This window comes from Rhineura floridana, chromosome 2 (assembly GCF_030035675.1).
Source record: "Rhineura floridana isolate rRhiFlo1 chromosome 2, rRhiFlo1.hap2, whole genome shotgun sequence".
NCBI lineage: Eukaryota > Metazoa > Chordata > Lepidosauria > Squamata > Rhineuridae > Rhineura > Rhineura floridana.
In genome coordinates, this window is record NC_084481.1 from 11,922,331 (window position 1) to 11,947,389 (window position 25,059).

General features: G+C 40.2%; 1 protein-coding gene across 3 annotated transcripts in view; it reads right to left on the bottom strand.

Annotated features, from left to right (window-relative positions):
• The window catches only part of KLF7 (KLF transcription factor 7), a 103,230-nt gene that overhangs the window by 21,424 nt on the left and 56,747 nt on the right, over positions 1–25,059 (bottom strand). For all 3 annotated transcript variants that reach the window (XM_061607799.1, XM_061607801.1, XM_061607800.1), the window contains exon 3: positions 5,577–5,700. In XM_061607799.1, the coding sequence (XP_061463783.1) occupies positions 5,577–5,700 (124 nt within the window). The remainder of the gene's footprint in view (positions 1–5,576; positions 5,701–25,059) is intronic.

The following is a 25,059-nucleotide window of genomic DNA, read 5'->3' on the forward strand; positions in this document are numbered from 1 at the left end:
GAGGAAGAGGTTAAAACAAGAGCTCTCACAAATCATCTTGGAGATATAAAGAGAAACAGGACTTTTATCAGCTAGGTTGTCAGTACAGGAAAGCATCCTTATTTGGCTAATCATAGACTTATTCTCCCTCACAAATGAGATCTTAACAGAGATTATGCTGCATACTCTTGAGAATAGGGAAGGAAGAGGAAGAGTAATGACAGCAAATGTTACAATCAAAGCTGGCACAATTAAATAAAAAGAGCCATCATTCTGCCAATTTGAATAAAGTAAGTTTCTCAGTAAGCAGCAAGACTCTAATTCCCACAGACAATCTAACATGGAAAAAAGTGACAGAATATATATTTGATAGGGGGAAAGTGTGACTATTCATACAAGGTTTCTTCCCATCCCCTCCCCTCCTGTGCATCTGGAGATTAGTTGTTTATTCTGTCTGTCTATTCAATCAAGATAATATACCCTTAGTATGGTTAGGAGGAAAACTACCAAGGTTATAGGCTCTCCAGTGCAAGTGTATTAATGCTAGTTGTCTCAGTCTACAATATCTATGCAGCCTACTGGGTCCCCATTTGCTGCCTAATGGTTTTCACAAAAACTTTACTCATTTATTACATTTTAATCTCACCATTCCTCCACGCTTTTCAGGGTATTACATCAGGGATGAGGAACCTGTGGGCCCTCCAGAAGGTGCTGAACTCCAACTCCCATCAGCCCCAAGCAGCATGGCCAGGGGTCTGGTATGAAGGCAGCTGTAGTCCAACAACATCTGGATCTCCCACAGGATCTCCATCCCTGGTATACATGGTTCTCCCCTCCCATTTTATTCTCACAATCACTTGTTGATGTAGGTTAGGCCATGACGGAGTGGCTGATCCAGCTTCAAGTAGGGGGCTTTGTGAAAGATTGGAGATTTCACGTCACTCACTGTAAACATTACAGTAGAAATATCACAGGAAGACCCTGAACCAGAATAGAACAGAAGGTGAAGTAGGAAAGGAGCTAGAGGGTGTAAAGAAAAAGCCTGGAATATGAAACCCTGACTCATTCAAAAAGCATTTGGAAAATATAGCACAGAGCTGAAGTAACCCTCCTTTACTGCACTCTGAGGCTAATCTGAAGCTTTGAAGAAGGTGGTGTATGCGTTAGGGATGGAAAGAACTCTCAATTTTGGTTCAGTTTCTAATTTTTCCAGTTTTAAATTGAATTCTCCACAATTTGCAGCAATTTGCAATTTTTTAAAAATATACCCTCATGAAAATTCTCCAGCATTTTAGTGCAAAATCCTCCTAATAAACACATTTTTGTAGGCAGCTTTGACTAATGTATACATTTTTCACTCATATATTCATTTTTATGCACACTTTCCCCAGCCTATGGACTTTTATAAACATTGTTTGGTTGGTGAACTGCATTGCAAAAATCTGATTAAGGTCAAATTTTGAGGGATGCCTGTTTCAGTCCTCATATTGTTTTGGAAAGTGCAAATTTGATAGATTTGGCTTGAAATGCAATCTGAATCGAAATTCTCTCCCATTCCTACTGTTTGTGTGAGAGTGAGAGAGACCCCTCCCAATCCCTCACACGTATTAGGTTGAGTATCTCTCTCACCAAAATCTAAGAAGACTATATCCAAAGAGCTACTTTAGGCAAACCCAAGGCACTTTGAAAAGCACTCACACCTGTTTCATATCAAGTCCCCCCAGTTTCAAATGCACTTTGCCACAAGGCATGCAAGAAACACAATCCTAAATATGTCTTATGCATGCATGATGAGTTGTTCCTTGGTTCTTTGGAAACCAGCCAGGATAAAATAGAGACATTAGCATGTTCAATGGGTTGAATAATATGGCTAGAGCCAAGCTGAAATTTCTCAGAACTTTTTCCCCCCTGAGAAAATATCGTATTTTACCACATCCTCTTAGGAGAAGACAACTTTTAAGAATTCACCCACCATTTTGGTGCTGGTGTTGCCGTTTGCTGCTGCAGCAGCAGGAAAAAACAAAAACCCTTTGGGAAAAAAGGAAAGTGGTGGTACTCACACCTAAGAAGCTCTTGGAGAACGTCTCCTCCCCCTGGAGAAAGTTTGTGAAATGGCCCTCCCAATTGCACACAGCTCTAATCATGACAAATAACTAAGGGTAGGGGAAAGGGTTAAATGACAGGACTGAACTCAATGCTGAAATGATCTGCACTGCATCAGCCCAAGGTCGGAAACTGGCTTGGCTTTTCAAAAGATGAAGATGAGAAGACAGCAGCCATCTCCAAGAAGACAATTCCCCGACTGCTGTGAACTAAGCTAGTTCCAGAACATCAATGGAACAATGATCATTTAAGCACTCTCCTACTGCCCCCAAAGAAAAGAGTACACATCTTCCTTTGGTTGACAAAAGGAATGCTCAGAACAGGCAAGGCTCCAGAGATCTCCTCTTAGTTTATGTTATCCCGCATTCTGAACAAACTAAAGCATAGTCAAGTGTCCACAAATAAAAGGCAAAAGGAAGGCAGCACTGGCAGAGGAAGAACAAACTTGGTGGAGTGAATGGAGGCCTCAGACAGGCAGGATGTGAAAAATGATTATATTTCTTTCCCATCAGAGAATGAGGTCCCTGTTTATGTCCTCTTTCTTTTCTATGCGTGAGCCTTGGCAGTCTAAATGTGTTCAGGAAAGAAATAGATCTTTGATTGTATTAAGAGCATTTTCTTATTACAGCAGAGATCTTGGGGCTGCTTTAAAAAGATGGGTAATTTTCTAAAAGCCACTCTCAACGTTACATACATAAATAGGATTTTAAAAGGTGGCAAGACCAGATGTAAGATTATTATTATTCGGTTCACTAGGAGCTCAGCTTTTGACTGAGCATAGCCAGTATTTCCAATTAAGGTGCTTTACTGCCTGGCAATGACAATGCTATCAGGTTTTATTACTGAGAAGTCTGTTCTTTCCTACTCATCTAAGATTTTATTTTACCAATCATACGCTAAGAGTCAGACAGTCTAACGTACACTTAGTCAAGTACTCCAGTCATAGATCTGCAAATCTTAACACAAGTTTTTAAAGTAACCAAGAGCTCAAGTAACTTCCAACAAGAAACTTGTGAGCACAAAAGACAGACACATATAACAGCTGCCTATAAAGGTAAATCGTAACTGTGCCGTTATATATTCCTATTTAATTTTATACAAATATACTCTAAGAAGGCTACATAGATTGCAAGTGCGCTATTAGGTGCGCTCCCTTTTAGGCTGGGGTGAATATAGAAAGCTTCATAACCAAACTTGGCCCTACAAACAGTCCCCCTGTCTTCTCTGTTGTGTTTTATTTTTTTAAATGAAGTTCTACTGTATTTATTAGATGTGGATGTTTTGCAATTTAATTATTAGGTTTAAACATGTTTCACGTTCTTCATGCCAGTATTTTATATTAATGGTTTGAATACCATTTCTAAACATTTTTTTTATTCAAGCTTTTAGTTAGTTTTGTAATAGTGGATGATATAAATTAATATTTTGTACTGAATATTTTCAATTATGGTTAAATCTTTCTTTCAGAGCCCTTGAGGAAGATGAAGACCAAAGTAACTGGGCTTTGTAGATATCTAATTAAAATTAGCGGTGGCAACACTCTCCACATGCTCAGAGGCACATGCTACCAAATTCTTCCAAGCTACACAGCAAGTGGATTAGACTGTGAAAGACCAACCCAAATTGTGTTTGCATTTTTACAAATTTCTAGGCCAGTACAATATCTCAGAGAGGAGGTCAGGTCTCCTGCTTCCCTGATGCATTTGTTGTAGCTGCCCAATTTCCCTGCTTTTTAAGGTTTCATAGAAATATCTGTTGGCATGATATATCTGTACATATCTGTAAATTTATGTATCTGTACATTTCTGTACAGAAATACCTGTACATTCTTAAATCTCAAAGTTTTAGTGAATTTCTCTGCTTTTTAATCTGAGAGGTAAGAAATGGAATCCTGTGCAAATTTGCTGAGAATGGATTGATCATTTGCATGCTTATTGAGTTCAGTGGGATTTACTCCCGTGCAATCATGCTTAGGATAGGTGAAACTGACCTGGGGTAGGGAGGACATTTGAGGGAAGAGGGAGAGGAGGAGATTGGGTGGGTGGGCACTGGGCAGAGGGGAAGCCCCTTTCCTTTCCAAAAGGAAAACATTGTGAACAGTATCATTCTTTTTCAGGGTTTCCTGCATCTTTTTATTCTACAGCAGACACATGTAGTCTCCCACCCAAATTTAAACCAAAGCTATCACTGGTCACATCCACACCAGATCTTTACTTCACTTTAGTGTAGTTTGTGAAGGGTGCTGAGAGTTGCTAGGAAATGCCCTATTCCCCTCACAGTTACAATCCCTATAAGAGGGACTGACTGTTAAACCACTCAGGACACTGGAGCTCTGTCAAGGGATCAGAAGTCTCCTCTCAACTTTCAGCACCCTTCACAAACTACACTTCCCAGGATTCTTTGGGGGAAGCCATGACTTCTAAAGTGAAATAAAGGTCTGGTGTGAGTGTGGCCATCTGATTAACTAAGCCAAACAGCTGTGAGTCTGGATTTTAGAACACTTACAGTTGGTTCTTGCTGAGCATGCCCATACTTATAATTGACTCCAATGTTAAATTTCTTAATTAAAAATCAGTCAGGCATTTTTTAAACTGTTAAACTGCAGAAGATGAAGGACAGAGTATGAGGCAAGGTCAGTACATGACTGATTTCTAACTAATTTCAACAAATTATGAGACCACGACAGAAAGAAGTCCAACAGGGGTCCGGATTTCCCCCCCTCTCGTTTTACACTTTGAACTCTAGATTTTCTTTGAGGTTTTGTGTATTGCCATGAACACTTAGAGGGTTGTTAAGCAAGCGTTTCTGAGTTCAGGACTATACGTTTTGTAAGGTTTTGTTTTGAAATGAGGTTATGGGAAGCCACTGGGAGGAAAGTTGGGATATAAATCTAATAAATAAATAAATAAATATTTTCAATTTAACACTGCAGAACGTGAGAAATCCATCCTGGCTATAGTATACATCCAATCTCGTGGCTTTATAATCATATCTGCAACAGAATTAAGAGCTTTTGAAAATGAACACTTTGGTAATGTGTCGCTGATGAACTGTATGAACTTCCCTTATGCCAAGTTAGACTATTGGTTTATCTAAGCCTGTACTATCTATTCTGACTCTCAGAAGTTTTTGAAGGTGTCAGGCAGAGATATTTTTCAAGTTGGAATACCTCAGATCATTTTAACCAGAGGTGCCAGGGATTGAACCTGAAACCTTGTTTGGTTACTGGGCAGGGCTTGCTTTCCCACTAGGCATCTGTCCAAGGAAGTGGAATCAACCTTGAAATGTTTGAAGAGTGTATTCTATAGCTGAAAGGTAGTCCTATATTTCCATCACAGGGCCTTTAATATAGCTCTCCTGTTTCATCGATCCCCCCCCCCAAAAAAGAAACAGCAAATATTGTATTTTAAAAATAATCTATCTAATTTGGCTTGAGGGCAGCTTTTGAGCCACGATGCAGAATAAAGAAGTTGAAAATAAATAATAGCCTTTACCTTTCACAATGGTTGCACTTGAAGGGTTTTGCCCCTGTGTGTTTCCTGTAGTGCCGCGTGAGCTCATCGCTTCGTGCAAAACGCCACTCACACCCTTCCCATGAACACTTGTAAGGCTTCTCACCTGCAGAGGGATGAAAGATGTCATGTTAGTGTCAAGCACAAAGTGGAGCATGTGACTACCAACATCCCACAAGTCAAAGAGGGCTGGCTGCTATGGCTGCTCCAAGTTGTTTGTGTACCCTTTACAAAGGAGGAGGTTTCCACTTCCAGCTCTTCTCCTGAATTGAGATATTGCATTAATGGGGAGACTAAAGGCAAACTGCTCAACCAGCATGAAGCCTGCAGACAAATAGCCATTGAAGAATCAGAGCATATTACACCCCTACCCCCAAGAGCTGCATCTGTTTCTATGCTTCCACTTGTAAAATGTAACATTTCCCTGCTCTCATTTCCTCTGCTCCCCCCCCCCCTTTAAAAGAGTTCTAATGCTAATGGGCAATGAGCAATATCTGAAATTGCAGATTCCACCAGAAGAACAAGTAAATCAAAGGATCAGATTTCAGGGTCCTTCATAGTTCTTGGTCCTCCCTCATGATCAAAGTAAGTAGCATTATGCAAACTTAGAAAATATATATCTATGTTAATTTGCATTTCTATTCAGCCTACACAACTGGTAACCTTGATTTGGCAGGAGGTTAGTGCATAAATGGTGTGGTGCTGTGATTAAGAGTGTTGGACTAGGGCCTGAGAGACCTGGGTTCAATCTCCCATTCAGTCATGAAACTCATTAGGGTGGACCAATCACCTTCTCTTAAAACAAACATGTAAAGTAGATTATTTATTACTGCATTTATATCCCACCTTTCCCCCAAGATGCTTAAGTGGCATAAATGTTTCTCCCCCTCTCCATTTTATCCTCCCAATAGCCCTGTGAAGTAGGTGAGGCGGAGACGTAGTGACTGGCCCAAGGACACCCAGTGAGCTTCATGGCCAAGTGGGGATTTGAACCCTAGTCTCCAAGGTCATAGTCCAATAATCTAACCACTTCACCACACTGGCTCTCTTTAGGCTAAGGATGAAATGGGGAAGGGGGACTCATGTACACTCCCTTGAATCTCTTACAGGAAAGGAGATTGAAGAAGCAAAACAGTAATTAAAATAAATTCACTACAGTGGACCAAATTATTTTAATACCTTATTAAACTGGGCAGCTATTTTCATTTTTTATTTAAAAAATCATTAAAGCAGGTGTATCTGGCACTAGAAAGTTCCATTTTCAGCTACTCTTTATGATTTCATACTCAAATTGGTATATTGCATACATGAGTCAGTGTGCGCTGACTGCCACTGACGGATAGCTTGCATGACTAATTCTGATCACTGCATCCTCAAACTAAGCATACAACTGTGTGCTCAACAGAGCAAAAATATTGTAAAGTGTCATTTAACTAAAGCAATTGTTTCTTTGATTCTTTACATACTGAGGAACAAAATGAGTTTTTTTATAGATAAATAAATACTGTGGGGGGGATGTCGGCCAATTTGATTTCAGCAGTAGCATTGGGAGAATGGGCCTTTAACCCTTTCTCCCCAGCTCCGGCTCTGTCTTCTCAATCAACTAGTATCTATATTCTACACACACACAGAGCGAACAAAACTGGAAGGATTTGACTGAGAAAGTAGCATAGGAGGAAAGAGTTTTTAAAAAATCTGTTCCCCTAGGTCCAAAGCTCCAATCAAACTGGCAGCTTCCTCTGCAGAATTTCAATTAAAACATGCACACATACACACATCTGGAGCATTCCTGGTAGTGATGGAAAGATGTCAGTTGCAGTTCTCTCGTTTCTCATTTTTCCAATCTTAAATTCAGTGCTCCAGGTTTCTGCTGCAATTTGTGCTTTTTTAAAAAAAAATCTTCATGAAAATTCTCCAGCATTTTAGTGTGAAGTTCTCCTAATAAAGACAACTTTGCAGGCAGGTTTGACTAACACACCCATTTTTGAAAGCAATTTCTCATCATATAATGCATTTTGTATGTTATTTTCATTCATATATTCATTTTAATGCACACTTTCCCCTAACATGCATTTTTGTAAACATTTGGTGAACTGCATTGCAAAATTTGAATAAATACAAATTTTGAAGGATGCCTGTTTCAGTCCTCATATTGTTTTGGAAAGTGTAGATTTGATAGATTCAGTCTGAAATGTGAACTGAATTGAATTGCTTGCCCATCCCTAGTGTGCGTGTGAGTAAGAGAGAGGCAATCCCTCCCAATCCCTCACTTGCATCACACCAAAATCTATGAGGACTACTGTATATTCAAAGAGTTACTTTAGGCAAGCCCAAGGCACTTTGAAAAGCACGCACACATTTAATATGATGCCCCACATGTTTCATGTTTAATATCAGGCCCCCTCAATTTCAAATGCCATTTGCCACAAGGCATGGAAGGCTTCTGTTCAAGAAACACAGCCCTGAATCTGAATTGTGCATGCAGGACGAGTTGTGTGGTTCCTGGAAACTAGCCAGGATAAAACAGAGAGACCAGCTTGTTCAATGATAAATGGATAAGTGTGAGTTTTGAAGGATGGCTGTGTTTCAGTTCTCACAGTTTTGGAAAGTGCAGATTTAATAAATTCAGCTTTAAATGCAAACTGAATTGAATTTCTTCCTCATCCCAGGTCCTGGCCAAGCGGCCCTTGGTGGGCAATGTGATGTTCCTATATATTAGTGTATATATGGTAAGTGCTGGTTGTTTAGAGTATACATGGTAAGTAGTGAAAGAGGAGGGGGAGTGAATGGGCAATAGAATGCTTGATGATTGGCTGAATGTTTAAAATGGCTGACAGTATAAATGAAAGGATGACAGGTAAATCTGGGTGAATGTGAGGTGGTGAATTGTGGGATCTGGGGGGGAGAAGAGAAAGAGTGGATTGCTTGGTGGGGTTTAGAGAGTTGTTTGCCAGGAGAGAGTGAAGAAGGAGGGAGGTGGAGTTCGGATTAGTATTGAGTAAAACCATATGCTTATGTGCCTTAAGAAGAAATCTTGTTAATCTTGTTAGCTTTGTTATCTGTAATAAATACTTAATTTGGTTTACCAAAGGCCTGATCCTTGGCTGGGGTTTCACAGACCAGAAGGGAGGGTAAGGTAATGACCAAGGCTGAAGGGGAACTGTAACAAATGGTGGCAGCGGTGAAGAGAATAACAATACCAGTATTCAGAGTCTCTGGGAATACTAGTATTGGGACGTGACTGGTGGTTGCCTAGCAGGGGGATCTGTTGAGATCTGTGCTAGAGCGGATAGGTAAACCATAAGAGAGAGCGGTCCGGACTGGTGAAATCCCTGGTGGTGCCTAGAGACAGGCAGTAACCACGAGCAGGTAGGAACCTGACAGGGAGAGCCAGGGAAGGACGCATCACAGGCAACCCCACCAGCACTGTTTCCCACTGGCGCCTGGAATCCCCCCATCCCACCACTTACTAGCTGGGTGCCATTCATGGTGGTGCCAAGTGGAATTCCAGGCCCTTGTGGCTTAGCTGTAATTACTAGTGCAATCTTGATTACACCAGCATTTTAGTGCAAACGTATTAATGTAGTTTTAACTAACGTACACTAATCTTCACTATATTACTAATATATATATTAATATATCACTAATATATTAATGGTTATGCACTTTCTCCCTAACACATGTATTTTTGTAAACACTGGTTGAAGAACTGCATTACCAAATTCAGGTAAGTGCAAATTGCAAAGTATCACTGTGTTTCATCTCTTATATTGGAAAAGATTCAGATTTAAATGAGAACTGAAACAAATTTCTCCCCAATCCCTAGCTCCTGCTGAGAGCTTGGAGAAAGTGTCTTATAGTGGTCCTGTACCCATCCCAGGAGGAGCCCTGCTTTCTACATTATGGTATTTCTGCTACATATAAATTGCAAGATCCCACAAAGCAGCATACTTGGAAGGAGAAAATGCAGTTGATGGAGTAGAACAGAGTGGGCTCAAACCTTTACTGCTCTAAATACTTTTCAGAATATACATTACCAGCAAGATGATGTGGAGGTATTGCAGTGCTTGTTCTGAACTACAGTAACTCCCTCAGTACTATCCAGTTGGAACTTTGTGTTCAGAACAGCATTTCAGGCAAGTGTTAAGCATGGTATGTTAATGCTAAATCTGTCCACAGTGGGTAATTTTGTGGCATGATCTGCCTATCAAATAAACTAAAGGCTATGATATTCCATCTCATGTAGGCATTTTGAATCTATGAAACGGTGGGAATACATATGTTGAGGGAAAGCATGGTCATGATGGTCTTGTACTGCTTTTCATCTCACATTTCTGCCATGTTACTCATCTTCATTTTTCAGCATAATGTGCACGTGTGAATTGCTATTGGTGGTGTTTGTCAAAATTGTATCTTAAAACACAATTTCTCTCTCGAAATAGTAATAATATACTACCTTGCCCTAAGAAATGGCACTTTTTCTTCTCAATGAAATCAATTAAGGCACATTCAGGAATGAAAGGACTTTGAAAGAAACTGAAATAGATTTTTCTATTAGTTTCACTGTGATTGGTTCAAGAATCACATATATACGTCAAGCTAAGGTTATATTTTTTACTCCAAAAGCTCTCTCTCTATTTAACAGCTATATCTGTTCATTCTTTCTTTCTCTCGATTTAAAAACTATTTGTGTTATGCCATCTAAAAATCCTATTTTTACATAATGTGTTTTAAGACAGAATGCAAGTCCCAGAGGTTTTATATCGGGCTGTTGGAGGGGATTATTGTATTGTAAATCATTAACTAGTAGTATTTTGTAAAAGGTGAATTTCTTTCTGTTTCTAGCCTTTGGTATTGCCTTAGGTTTATAAGTTTAAAATAAAACTGCATATATCCAGATTTATTTATTTCTTAAAAGCTGTTTGGTAAATTCATTTAAAAATCCATTTGTGGCAAAAATGGCACTTCAGAGGGTTTTGGCTAGGTAAAAAGCTACCATGAGTATAGATGTTAAAGATACAGCACATCAAATCAGGCACATCAAATTAGAAGAAGCTTAATCTGTCAAAGTTTGGAGTGCTTTTAATCTAAATGGCTTCCATTTTGTTACATTTGAAAGTCAGTTTATGGTGAGAAAGTTTGTCATGCCTTTCAATTGCTGTACTATTACGCTTCCTCATATTTTTGTTTTTAAGTGTATGAATGTGTTTCTTGGATATTGAATGAACACGAAAAAAAAATTCAGATCACTGCCCAAAGGTTAATAATATGTAGTGTTGCAGTGTTGGCATGCTAGAGCAGTACCTGCCTAGACTGCAGATCCCTAGCATGTATGCAAGGCATACTAGTTTTAACAAGAAACCATCCATGCGGAATGCCTTAAGGGTAAATTTTTTATTGCCAGCCTGACATCCTGTTTAAATTGGGGCTTGGTTCATATGCACAGCATGGTTCATAATTGGATGTTGACTGTCATTACTTGCTTCCCTCGCTGGTGTGACTGTATTAGACAGAAAATGGGAAATGCCTTGAACAGAAACCCAGATTTTTGGCAGAAGGATTGGGTGTCTTTGGAAGACAGGGTAACTCTTTTCCCTCCTTTTCTGTGAGAGACCACTAAGTCGTTTGGCTCAGACCTTTCCCTCGGAGCCTTTTTGATCTTTAAGCAATATTCTGGCCAAGGAAAATAGGCAGCAGGGTTCTTACAGGAGTCGTTCCATAGCTGAGAGGTGACCACAGTAAAGGCATTTCTTTGTGTACTTTTTATCCATAACTAACATTTATATAGTGTTTAAAACTTTGTATCATTTAAAATATTTTGCATTCAGTGATCTGGTTTGCATGTCACGATAAACCATAGCTTGGTTTAATTGTGAATGTGCCTCCCCTCCTGCTGCACAGATCCCGATGCGGCTTCTCTCCCTAGCCCCCACTCCAGTGTGGTGCATACACGCCTCAAATAAGCCAAAGTGTGGCTTATTGCACCGTCCAAATCTGGAGTATGGTATGTTTGTTTTAAACAAACCATGACCAATGAGCCAGAAGTTAACCAAGATTTGTTTGAACTACGCTGGCGCATTCATGATTAAACTTATCGTTCAATACAAAGTATGGTTTATTGTGACACGTGGATGAGCCCATTAGCATTGTAAACAAGCCTGTAAGTATGTTAGTATTATTCCCACATTGCAATTGGAAGGTAGTGTTAAGGGGGGGGAAAGGCAAGGACATGTGGTAGGTTCATGACTTTAGAAATTCAATCTGAGATTCATAGCTCAGTGCCTTAGCTGTTATGCTATACATTGTGATTCTTGGCTGAGATTACAATGATTACAATGAGATTACAAGGGGAATTCTGTGTCTCTGGTGCTGTTTTGTCTTTTTTTTAACCCTTCTTTCAATTGATTATATGTACTAGCTATTTTGTGACCATAGTTGGTTTATTTTGTTCACTTTCTTGGAACAAAAGCAGTAGCAAATAAATGACTAAATGGTTGTTTTTTAGGTGTGTAGGATACCCAATCCAGGTCAGGCTACAGGATCACTTTCATCTGAAAAATGCCCTTGATTTGGCATTTAGTAGAGTCTGACATGATGAGTCGAAGAGGAAGAGCTGCTTGCATGGAGTCACCCTCGTACTTTACTCTGCTAGAAAAAACAATATTAATCTTGTTGAACAAATGAAGCTGCCTTACATGGTCCATCAAATCTGATATTTGTTCATACTGGCAGCAATGTTCCAAGAAATTCAAGTGTGTGTGGGTCTTTTCTAGTAGTCCTGCTGCCACAGGCTATCTGGAGATGCTAGAGATTGAACGTGGGGCCTTATGCATATGCAGCATGTGTTCTACAATTAGCATTCTGATTTTGCTTGAAGACAACAGAATGTCTGCAGGTATACCTGAAGAGCCTTGCATTTTGGAAACGTGCCCTTGCTTATCCTGTTGTTCTCATAAAGAGGTGGAAAGCTGGGTAAGCAGAGTGAGAGTTGGATAAATAGTAGAATAGGAATAATGGTGAACTCACCTCGCAGAGTTGTTTGGATGGCAAATGCAATCAATCTGAAAACTCTTTTCACTGAAAGTGCACAAATTATCCATAGACCAGAGGCGCATCAGTTCTAAATAAGCTGTATGTGGGCATTGTATGAAAGTAATTTGCCCTCTTCTGGCTCCCTAATTTTAACCAGTGCAGTCTCAAGAAAAAAGCAGTATGCAAATAAACAAGAGTAGAAGCAGAATGTGTGAACGTCTAACTTGAATTCACCTAGGTCCTTCATGAAAGCAACTGCTGATTTCAAAATATGCTGCAGAATGGATATATGAGCTACCCTGTGAATAAAGTGACTTGTGAAGACAACATCGGAATCAGTTTTCTGCACATTTTCCTTAAATGCTTACTGTTTCTGCTCCCTGCCCTTTAAAACATAGCACCGTACATGATGTGAAGACATTGCAGTGTCTGTGTATTCTGGTGATAGGGAAAGATTTAGTACTTCTAAAAACCAGATTGCAATCTGTGGGATGCAACTCTGATAGGAATAACATACTGAATATATGTTGTAAAAAACAGCCCTTGACATAAGTCATTTACATTTAGATTTTCTTTAGGTCAGTTGCACCCAAGGTAGCCAAGTGATGCTTTATTTTATTGTTTTCAGGGAAAAGAAAGCAATAGTAAGATATTCTTGGGGTTTTTCCTTCTCAGGTTATGAGATGGTCTCTGTTATCTTTCCTTACATTTTGCTTTGATGTTTTGAATAGCTGTTGAGAGGAGCAGCCTAATCTTTGCTGAGGCCTGTGGGTCAAGGATTCCTTTAGATGTGGCTTTTAAAGGTCACATTTTCCTTTGTCTTTCTGTTTTGTCCTCTGTACTGCATACTGTAAGCAAGTGTGCAGTGCCTGGGAACACAAAGAGACACTATCTGACATTTGGCAGCAAGCAGCTCATGTTACAAAAGAGAAGAATCTGAAAGGAAGGCTAGCCTCCTTGCTTCCTTCGCGAAACCACTCTGGAATGCCCCTGGAGCTTGGCTATCATAGATGTTAGAGGGATATCGGAGGCTAAGATAAGGCAGAATGCAGTCCAGAAAGGCTTTAACAGTATCTGTGCTTGGGTTTCATGCAGTATTGTATACTGTCAAAACTATCAATCTTTGGTCATATTTTTTTCAGGTAGTATAGCTGAAGGCCACCTAATTAGTGCTTGCAAGATATTTTGTTTGTTACATTAGATCTTGATTGCTGGAATAGGTATCAAGGGAATTGTTCACTTCCATGGCAACTGGATTGGCTGACTTTTTACCCATGCTGGATTGCATTTACAGTACTGGAAAATCTAAAATTGCTGTAGAAAATGGTAAGTTCTTTATTCTGGCAGGAAGATAGGTGGCTGGCTGCTGTAGTAAGTAACGTGACAAGATGGGGTCTGTTAAGCTTGCCTAGACAAGAACTATACAGTATTGTCTCCAGCACTAAGATCTAGGCCTTCCATTTTTGAAAGATTTTTTTTATTATGTCTATCTGCATGAACTTATATATGTAATCAGTTATTTATACTGATAACCTATCCCTATCCCAGTAGGTCAGGAAGGGTAACAGCAGGGTATAAAAACATATGCTGTCTGCTTCCATAGGTTTGCAATTGAAACACAGCTCCATGCTTAATGTAGCAGATACTATTATTAGCTACATGGTATTAAGCCAGTATTTTCTGCATAAAATATAGATTACATAAGCACATCGTTTATAAACCAGTCTCCGAGAGCAACCTATCCATACCATTTGTTACACAAGTACTTAGTGGAGCAAGTAACTAGTTACTGGAGCAGTTGTGTTTTCTGTGTAAAGTGTATAGCTGCCCTAAATTAGACTATAAACTGAGGATGTGGTTGATATCATGGGCAATGGAAAGGACAGCAAAGGTTTTTTTGGGGGGGCTGAGTAAAACTCCTTCTACAAGTACTTGGCCAATATCGCTCCCCACCCAAGAAAACAGATTATGGGGACTAACCCTTAATTCTGTCACATGTCCAGTGATGGCAGAGAAACAAGTTGTGAAAAAGTAGTGATAGAGTATTGATATTAAGAATGGGGCTAAGTGTGATGAGGGTGGTGGTAGGAATGTTCTGCTCCATGTTGCTCTTGCATCTGTCCGCCTCCACAATTTTGATAAGTTTCTTGAGCTGAGAACTGTGTCGCAACATTTGGGAAAGTATAAAGCCTGGCCTAAAAATTACTGGTCTGTTCCTCCTCATTGTTCTGCTTCCTTTTAAATTGCATATTCATATTCATTATCTCTCTCTCTCTCGCACGCATGCATGCACATATGGGAGGGCATTCTTCACATGTTCAAAGGCACTCGTAAGCAAATGTACATAGAATGCATGGTGGTTTTGAGCAGAGATTTTGGGTTATATGTGTCACAGAGTGCAAATACCTCTGTTTTCAAAACGATCACCACTGACTAAACAAGGCAACCCAGTTGCTCATTGCCATTCTGAGACAATGTAATTTGTATATGTGCAGGAATATTCTTTGCAAAATAGATCAATCAACATCAAAAACAGCAACTAATGTTGCCTGTCCCTCTATGAAATTCCAATTTTTGAGCCATTGGCAACACTTGAATTCAAGAGAGCAACAAGAGATTATGTGAAATTAAACTCATCACTTTTTTTTTTACCTCCAACTCTACCCCCCTTTCCCAGTTTTCCTGTCACTTTTTCCTAAGGTAGCCAAATGCAAAAGAGGACAGGGCTCCTGCACCTTGAAGAGTTATGTAGAAGAAGGAATTTCAGCAAGTGTTGCTTGATTATTTTTATTTATTATTCAATTTATATTCTGCCCTTTCTCCTGAAGGAGCCCAGGGCAGCATACACATCAATGATAAAACTGGGTACCCAGCCTAAAGCTTTATGTCCTGTGAGAGAAGAGATTACTGGATTGATGGGCTGATGGATCAATTGGTGTTTGGCTTCCTACACCTGCTGCAGTTTGTATAGAGCATTTTTGCATTACTCTGCCTTTTAGTTTTAGAGCATTCTCCCTCTTTCGTTTTGAAATCCTTCTGAGCTAAGGATAAAAGGCTCTGGTTGCTGAATTATAGGAGATCTCAACTGCCTCTGCCAGATTTCCACTTTATCTTTGGAGCAGCCCTAGCTTGCAATCAGTAATGTTCAGTAAATGACTAACCCACACAGCAGCTTTTTTCTATCCTCCTCAGACCCAGCTGAGAGATGCTTATGTTAGCATCATTACAATTGAGGAGCTTAAACTGAAGATTTATTTGGGCCCACTTCAGCTTTTCACTTCTCTTCATTTGCTGGTTTCTTGAACATGTGTTTTCCCCTAGATTTGGGTTATAAAGGAGTTTTCCCATTTTCCGCCTTGCTTTTGATGAAAATAAATAAATAAAAATAACAGACACACAACATTTAGGATTCAAGAAGACAAACTGTGACCGAGAGCTTTGTCACTTTGAAGGCAATGCTCGTGAATGATCCCTAAAGAGCATCTTTCAGGTGATTTCCAGTATTTAAAAAATATTTTCTTCTTCCCTGATGTTTACAGTTCCTTATTAAGGACCTGACAATGAAGACTATTGCATTTCTTTTATGAGCATGGTCTTTTGCTCCTGGATCCTTCTGCTGTGCCCTCATACTTCTGATCTTTTTTTTCTTTTCTTTTTTTTTTTGTGGGATTAAGGAGGATTAATTTTATGATGTTTTAATTGGAAATTGGTTTTAAATTGTTTAGGACTGTGGTTTGTTTTTGTATATGTATATTATGTATAGCTTTTTGTTATTGTAAGTCGCCTAGGGTGTCCACTAACCTGGACAGATAGGCGACCAATAAATAAAATATTATTATTATTATTATTATTATTATCTGCTGAGCTGTGTATTGAATGTGTAGCTATATATTGAATGCTGTGTATGTTGGATTTCAGTATGAGGGTTCTTTCCAGTTAAAATACACAAATACCACAACTATCCCATCCGGAAATAGTTGTTGTTTGAATGACAACTAGATTGGAGAGAGGAGACCTAAACCGAAATTATACTGTCCCATCCACTGATCTTCTCCCCTCTGAACTAGTTGTTTGAATTAAAGAAGAGAATGTTCAAAAGAATTAATTGTGTTGGTGACAAGGGCAGATTTTTGCAAGAAAAGGGGAACAAAAATTAAATGGCAGTATTTCCCTTAAATTACTATGGTGCATCAGTTTCATCTCATAGAAGAAACATCATTGCTGGCTATGAAAACTATTTGCTTCAGTTGCAAACAAATTTCATTTAATTTGTGTTCAAAATATATCCCCCCCACAAGTCTCAAGTCAAGTCCATACAGACATATTTTTAAATCTGGAAGCAAACTAATACTTCGGCAGCTTTAACATCTGCTGCAGAATATCTTTGTTTCCCTACCAGTTTCTGATGTTTATCATTTTTTGTCAAAAGCAAAGGTAGCCCTGTTGGTCCACAAGAAAAAAAACCCTCCAGAATCTACAGCTGGGCAAAACCTTTACTGGGACCAGCCAGAATGTCATGAAAGTATGGCAGGTTTTCAAGTTCTTCAGAACTCTTCATCAAGCAAGTTATTAGAAAAAGCAGGGGATGAGGGTTTTTTTAGAAGCAAAACAAAACCAAAAGTACAAAAATAAGGCTGATGTTGAAGCTAGAGGTGATCAAGATGGAGACTGCAGGCCTTGCCGATGTGTTCATGTTGGGGGCGAGGCCAGTGTAATTAAAACAGCAGTGGTGACATGTTCAGGCATGTGGGTCCCGACCTCTGCTGAATGCCATGGCTGTTATGCACCTGAATTTACTGCAGCCACAATCTTAGTTGTGTTGGTCTTGCCCTGGGCAAGACTGAACTGATAATTACAGATATGCCACAAGGGGTGGCCCAAATTTATTAAATCCACACTTTCCAAAACAATATGAGAACTGAAACACAGCCGTACTTCAAAACTCACACTTATCTGAATTTTGCAATGTAGTTCTCCAACCAACCAATGTTTACAAAAATGCATACATTAGGAGAAAATGTATATAAAAATGAATATATTAGTGAAGGTAAAGTACAAAAATGCATTATAGGAAGCTGTTTGGAAAATGTGTACATTAGTCAAAGCTGCAGACAAAAATGTGTGTGTTAGGAAAGATTTGCACTAAAATGCTGAAGAATTTTCACAAGGATTTATTTTAAAAATACGCACATTGCTGCAGAAACATGGAGAACTAAAAAAATGAGAAAGGAGAAAACCAAAATTGATATATTTTTCCATCCCAAGCAAGAGCATAGCAGGGATACTGAGGCCAATCTCACTTTGACTTGTTGGGTTAGTTCACACATTACTTGATTTCTCAATATTTGATAGCATATAGCTGAATGTGTGAATTGGCTCCACTGAAAAATCCTGGATTTGAGGTGGCATAGGTGGACAGGATGTTATCCTTTCTGTGGCAGTTGAATTTGTGATGGTTCACAATGTGCAGGTTTCTGCTTCATACTATAATCATGCATGTCTGAGTAGAGGCAGGGATCTCTCTGTAAGGGAACTGCTGGAAGCTACTGATCAGGTCCATTTAAAAGGAGCTGCTTCAATTTACAAACAAACTGCATATCACATCCTAAATTCTTCTCATTTAGGTGTCCATGAAAACCTTCACATATCATTTTGCATATGTGAAGCACGAATAGTAACATGAAATAAGGAAAATAACCTCTCCCTCAATATCAGTAAAGAAGGTTTTTTAGAAAGAGTAAAATATCTCAAAGGTTTGTTACCCACACTCAATTACCATACACTCTCACAAGCCCATAAACAGGAAAGCAATTGTTCATCACATCTAGCCCACTGACATAAAGCATACTGAGAAAATGTACATTATCCCTCCCCTTCTCCTGCAACACCCTTCATAAAAGGGACAAAGCTTCCTAAATTCTGATTCCTTTAAAAACCTATTCTTATAAGCTTAGCAGAAAAAGCTTGAGGCACCTGATGTGTATTCAGAACAGAAGGGTTTTGTTGGGGGTGGAGGGAGAATTAGGGGACACAGGTGCAAGGCCTTCTGTAGAATGTGCACTTCTGCTCCATTAATTGCTGACATATCCTCCACCCCCACCCCCAACTCAACCCCTAGGGAGAACAGCAGAGTGGCAGGCCCAGACTGGTACCCAGCAGCAACACCAGCAGCAAAAGTAGACAATTAGGTGCCAGAAGAAAGGGGGGGGACAGAAGATGCAGTTGCCTAGCAACCAGACAGCAGAAGCAGCTGTGTAGCAGGCCCAGGCTGGTACCCAGGCACTGACAAGCTAGCCAATTAGCACACTGTATTTAATGCTGATGTGGTTTCCTAGCAACAGGATGCATAAGTCTGTCTGAGGCACACTCTTTCCTCACATTGCTCCCCCACCCCTCATTCAAACCATTACTTTTTCCCCTTTTTGCCCTAATTGACAACCCTCTGCTGCTTCAAATTGCCATTATTTTTTGTCCCCCAAGAGGTTAGGAGGACTTTTTAAAAACCTGTAATAAGACCTTTTAGTTTCAAATTCACTTTAGCACTAACAGCTGCAAAACCAACAGATAAGGAGCAGGGAGATGTCCATATTTCAGCTCATTGTATAAGCTTTTCTTAGAATACCACAACAATGCAGCAATGGCTAGATTGGTCCACTTCTCTTACGGGGTTTCACTGTATGACAAAAACCTTCCTGTTGAGGCAGGTGTTTGTTTTAATGGATAGATAAGTTTTTATCCAATGGCTGTATTATCTGCTACACTTGGCTCTGCTTTTATTACACTGTATTTGGGGAAATTTGTTATTATATGTTATGATTAGTTTTAATTGCTGTAAGCCATCCTGAGTGGTGCATAGGCATCAGAAAAGCAGGATTTATTTATTTATTCCATTTTATTAATGTCTCCCAACAGAAAACTATTTATAACCTTGACTGTAAGAATGAGTGCAGAGCATTAAAGCAGATGCCAATATTTTGTGGATGCGCATCTGGGAAAAAAGGTGCAATCATCAAATCGAACACACACACAAAAGCTAAATGTTACCTATCTGTAGGGGGCGATGCTAGCAGGGGGTAAAAGTAGTCACTTTTCTGCAATGCCCTGATCCACAGAATCATGAACACAGCAAAAAGTCTGTATGAATGCTGCTGCACTAGAAGATGCTCCACATGGGACTTCAACAATTGTACACTGTTTACCACATAGATCAGATGGGTTGCAGTGGAGAAACTGTGCCAAAACTGCACATTCCTGGCAGCAACTGCACTTAACAAGTGCTCACCTATCCAATCCAAAATTCTTGCTCAGATTTATAGGAAGGAAATGAGCTGCCTCAATACCAGGTCAGATTATTTCTCTATCTAGCACAGTATTGTCTACTCAGCTTGCCAAGGTCTCAAGCCTCTCTCATAATCTGCTATATGATCCTTTTTTAAAAAGCAGGAGATACCAGGAATTAAATGTGTTGTCTTTTGCACATGAAGGATGTGCTCTACCAATGAGCTATGGTCCTTCCCCATTATTTCATTTTGAATGGAGCTTTTGTGATTGTCAATGCATCCCTCTTTCAGTATCTAAGGAGATATGTGCACTAGTGCAAAGATACGGACTTGCTGTGCATAAAATCCATACAACAATTCCACATCATTTCTCTGCATCCCATCATTGATACCTTTTCCTCACAGTAATCTCAAACTGCAATGCCTTTGCATCAGTGTTTATTTTATTAGTTATGCCACCGTACAAGTGAAAACGAAGCACAAAACAAGTTCCTTTCATCTTGAAGAAAACATAGATCTTGACAACGCAGCCCAAGACATGGTTCCCTTGCAAGCTTAATTCAGTTTAACAAATGTCTTCATAGGTTTTTTCTTCCCCTTCACTCTCCATCCTTTTTGTACATCTTCAGATGGCCATCTGACCCCTTGCTAGGACTCCTGTGGTCACTCTGGATTCCAGATCCCAACAGGATAAAGCTCCTCATCAACCCCTATGACACACATGCCTCATCTGGAGCTGAGCTCACTGGTTTCCTTGCCTGCCCCTCTCCACTGCCATAAATAAATAAATTAACTTTTTCCTGACCCACTGTTTTGCGCCTCCATCAGCTGTCAAACTCTTCCATCACATCCTTCTATCAAAACATTTTGCTTCCCTTCTTAGACAATGACAAATTTATACCCTGATATATTTCAACCTAAACTAGTGCTCCTTCTGTCACTTGTTTCATTGGCATTTGCAGAGATGGAACTGAAATATTTTCTCCCTCTCTCCTCTCCAGAAGCCAAACTGTCACTGCTTGCAGAAGGATCTGCTATGCAATTAAAAAGGGGACAAATGTGTTAAAGCTAGATTTATATCCCCAGATAATTAAGTATCAATTCTATTTCATCTCCTCACACCCATGAAATAGGTGCTCTTTCTCCCAAATGCAGACCTCACCTTTTCCTGTCACCTAGAGTTCTCTTTCACGCATTATCTTCCCATATGACAAGTGACTTCTCCCATTTTACTCCAGGCCAAAATCTGGTTCCACCTTTTAACACATTTGTCTTTAGCAACAGTTCCTTGGCGCAACATAAATTAGCACCACCACTAAAAATCCTTCAGTTTACTGGAACAAAAATAAGAGGACTGCTTCTTGTTATGCTCAGTTGAATTAACTCCCTTTCTACACATAGCAGCTCAACCAAAGAGCTGCACGCCAACTCTTCATATGCCAAAAAATCACAACATTCAGAGGAAGCTGTCTGATGCCAAGTCAGAGCATTGATCCATCTAGTCTAGAGGTGTCTATACTGAGTGACATCGAAACACCAGATTTTCAGACATTAATCTCTCACAACGCTACCTGGAAAGATCAGGGATTGAGATTTGGACCCTCTGCATGCACAGCATATGCTTTACCATTGAGCTCGAACTCTTGCTTCTCCCTGTCCTCTCCTTCCCTTTGCACTTCAGTCCCTTGATAGCAAGGGGACCAGACCACCAAGCCTGCTGTCACCCTGGCCTATGAAGCTCTGTGGTCTTCTTCCTTGGGGAGTACTACTACTCTTTTTAATCTCAGGCCCCTCCAGTTATAGTGCATGAGAGAAGGAACGGAGGGTGGCAACATTCAGAACTCAATCCAGGTCTGGACCAGTTTGTTGTTGGCCTGAGGCAAGAGATTCATAGCATCTCTCCTGGGGTATGATCTCTCCCCCCTAGTGAGGCAATGCTATGTGCTTTTGTAACCCACATTTCCTACCTATCTGCAAATCATTGCATAGTGAAGATTGTCAGCCAACATGAAAGCAACAGTAGAGTTGCCATAGGATTATCATGCACGCACACACACAAACCCCCCGAAGAGGGAATCCTCTTAATTTCTTCACATTTCCTTTATATACAGAGTTGTTAATTCTTCTGTGGCAATTTGCAGGTATATATGAATATATGATGTTGCCTTGTACTGTCAGACTAGCGCTTCATCTAGCTCAGGACTGAATACTCCTAGCTGACCAGCAACACTGCTAGGTTCTGGGTTCAGACATCTTTTCTAGACTTGTTCATAGATTTCTTTATTTTTATTGGAGGTGCCAGAGAGAATAAAGTGTAATACCAAATTATAATAGATTCTGTTCACTTTTTTTAACACTAATTTTGACCTCTGCAGTCAGTCAGTCTTGTAGTGGAATACATGTGGAATTTCACTGTCCAACAGAGTCCATTTTGTGTTAGCCTCCAATGTCACATTTTCAGCAAATCTCACCAATCTACTAGAGATAACCACATGATGATGGTTTGAAGCCCATCATTCCACTGTGTGGCTAGTGCAACAGATACTGCATGGTAGAAGAAAATCCATCTGCTAATGTTCAAGGACGGGGGTGTCTTCGTCTCTCAGCTTTATTGAAGAGACTCACAGCAATTAAGCCACAGAGAGCCTCCTCTTCTACAGCACACATGAGTGCTACCAGCAGCCAAAGGGAAAATAATATCTCACAATCTTTTCAGGCCTTCAGTTCAGCTGTCCACTGAGCCAAGTGGCTGGCAGCCATTGGCACTGCCAAGCTTGTTCACAATTGACAGTGTATTACACTGGTAACGGTTCCAAGAAGCTACGGCTGTGTGCAGAGACAAAGGATCCAGCAAAATGACTGCTTCATATCTGTAATCTTGGGTATGCGTGCTTGGGATCCTTACAATACATCCCAAAATTTCCAAACCACACCCATTTAATACTTTCTATTTTGGTTTTGGAGGCAATTTAGCTCTCTTCTTGCATAAGTAATGCTAGTTTTATTGTTATGAGGGATCAGACAGTACAGATTGAGAAAGGCAAGCCATGTAAACATAAGCACAGCTGTTCTGGGTCAGACTCTGGGTCCGCCCAGCTCAATATCTAGTCTGCAATAGTGATCAGATCCAGAATGTAACTGCACAAGAGAGGTAATAGAGTGCTTCACTCTCAGCATCTAGAATGTGATGCTTATGTGTCAGAGATACCATAAATATAGGATGGATATCCTGCACATCCTTCCTAACAGCCACTGACATTCTTCCAATGAATTTGTCCAAGACTGAAAGATATGGGCCACTATTCAGCGCTGAGACACTCATAAGGTAGATTAGGATTCTACTGGTCGATCTCTGGGTAATTTGTATTTGATTGACAAAGGTAACTCTCAATTGTTTAACAATAGCAACAAAAACACACTCCCCCCACTAAATGAAATGAAGAAAGCTTGGGGTAAGGCTAGGAGAGACTCGCCTTAGCCCAAGAGTTCAGTTCTGGACTAAAAAGAATTCCTCTACTGAGTATATGCTCAGCGAGCACCCTGCCCAATTCTTGGCATGCTCAGGGGTTCTATTAAAAACAAACTAGATCTTGCAAGCCTGAAGGCTGCCCACCACTGATCTAGACCCTGGCACACCCAAGCCTTCCACTGCCAGTTGACTGCCGCCAGAAAGTCTAGATTTGACCAGTACCAGGTTTGAACACCAGAATGAGAGCCACCATGGACCAAATTTCCATGAAATTCAAATCCCTCTTCTCATCCCAAACCATTCAGATATCAGCCTACACAATCTGAACGAAAGTGTGTCATAATTAGATAGCCGTGCACCACACAAGAGTAACAGCTGGATGTGTCCTTTTTTCAAGATCCATCAAGTGGCAAAACTTCTGAAAACCTATTCAGTTTTTTCTTCATGAAGCAAGTGCTTCAGAATATCAATAACGTCTACAATATTATATAGCCACAAGAGTGGCTGTATACTATAGTCAGCATGGATTTTTCACATTCCGCAATGTTAAATTGAAAATGCCCCCATGCCATTCAATGCTTCCCATAAGCTCATTTCAGAGCAAAACCTTACAAACCTTATAGTCCTGAACTCAGAAAAGCTTGTTTAACAACCCTCTAAATTTTCATGGAGATACACAAAACAGTCAGAGAGAATCGAGAGTTCAAAGTGTAAGAAGGGGGGGAACAGACCCCTTTTGGACTTTTTTCTGTCAGAGTTCTCATAATTTGTTGAAATTAATGAAGAATCAGCCATGTTCATAGAGTACCTGTAATCCTGTTACTGACCTTGCCCCATACTCTGACCCTCATCTTCTGCAGTTTAAAAGTTTGCTGAAAATGGTTTGATCATTTGCATGCTCATTGAGTTCAGTGGAATTTACTCCCCTGCAATCATGTTTAGGATAGGTGAAACTGAACAAAGGGGATGGGGAGGAGGGGGAGGGGAGCAGGCAGGAGGGGGAGGAAAAGGGCAGGTTTGATCATTTGCATGTTTATTGAGTTGAGTGGGATTTACTCCTGTGCAATCATGCTTAGGATAGGTAAAACTGACCATGGGGAGGGAGGCCTGGAGTGGGCAAGGAAGGCCCATAGGGAGGGAGGCCTGGAGTGGGCAAGGAAAGAGGAAGAAAGAAGAGGGGAGAAGAGGATGAAGGGAGATGAGAGTGGAAGGAGGGGAAAGGCACATCTGATCATTTGCATTCTTATTACTCCCGTGCAATCATGGCTAAGATAGGTGACACTGACCATGAGGGAGGAGGAGAGAAAGGGGAGAGGGAAGAAGGAAGGGGAGAAAGGGGAACAGAAGGAGGGGGAGGGGAAAGCAGGGGATTGGAAGGGGAGGGGGAGGGAAAAGGCAAAAGGGAGGTGATGGGAGGGAGGAGGAGGGCAGGGCAGCTTTGATCGTTTGCATGCTTATTGCGTTCAATGGGATTTACTCCTATGCAATCATGCTTAGGATCAGGACTGGCGCCAGGCATGCTGGGGCTAGAGATGTGAAGGCCCGGGCTTTTCCTAAGCCTTTTTTGTTTTTTTCCCCAAAAATTGAAAAAAATGAAGAAAAAATGGATTATGGAATGTTTTATTTTAGCATGATGAATAAAATGTTTCATTTAATCTTGTCCCCCCCTTTTTTTCTCAGTTCT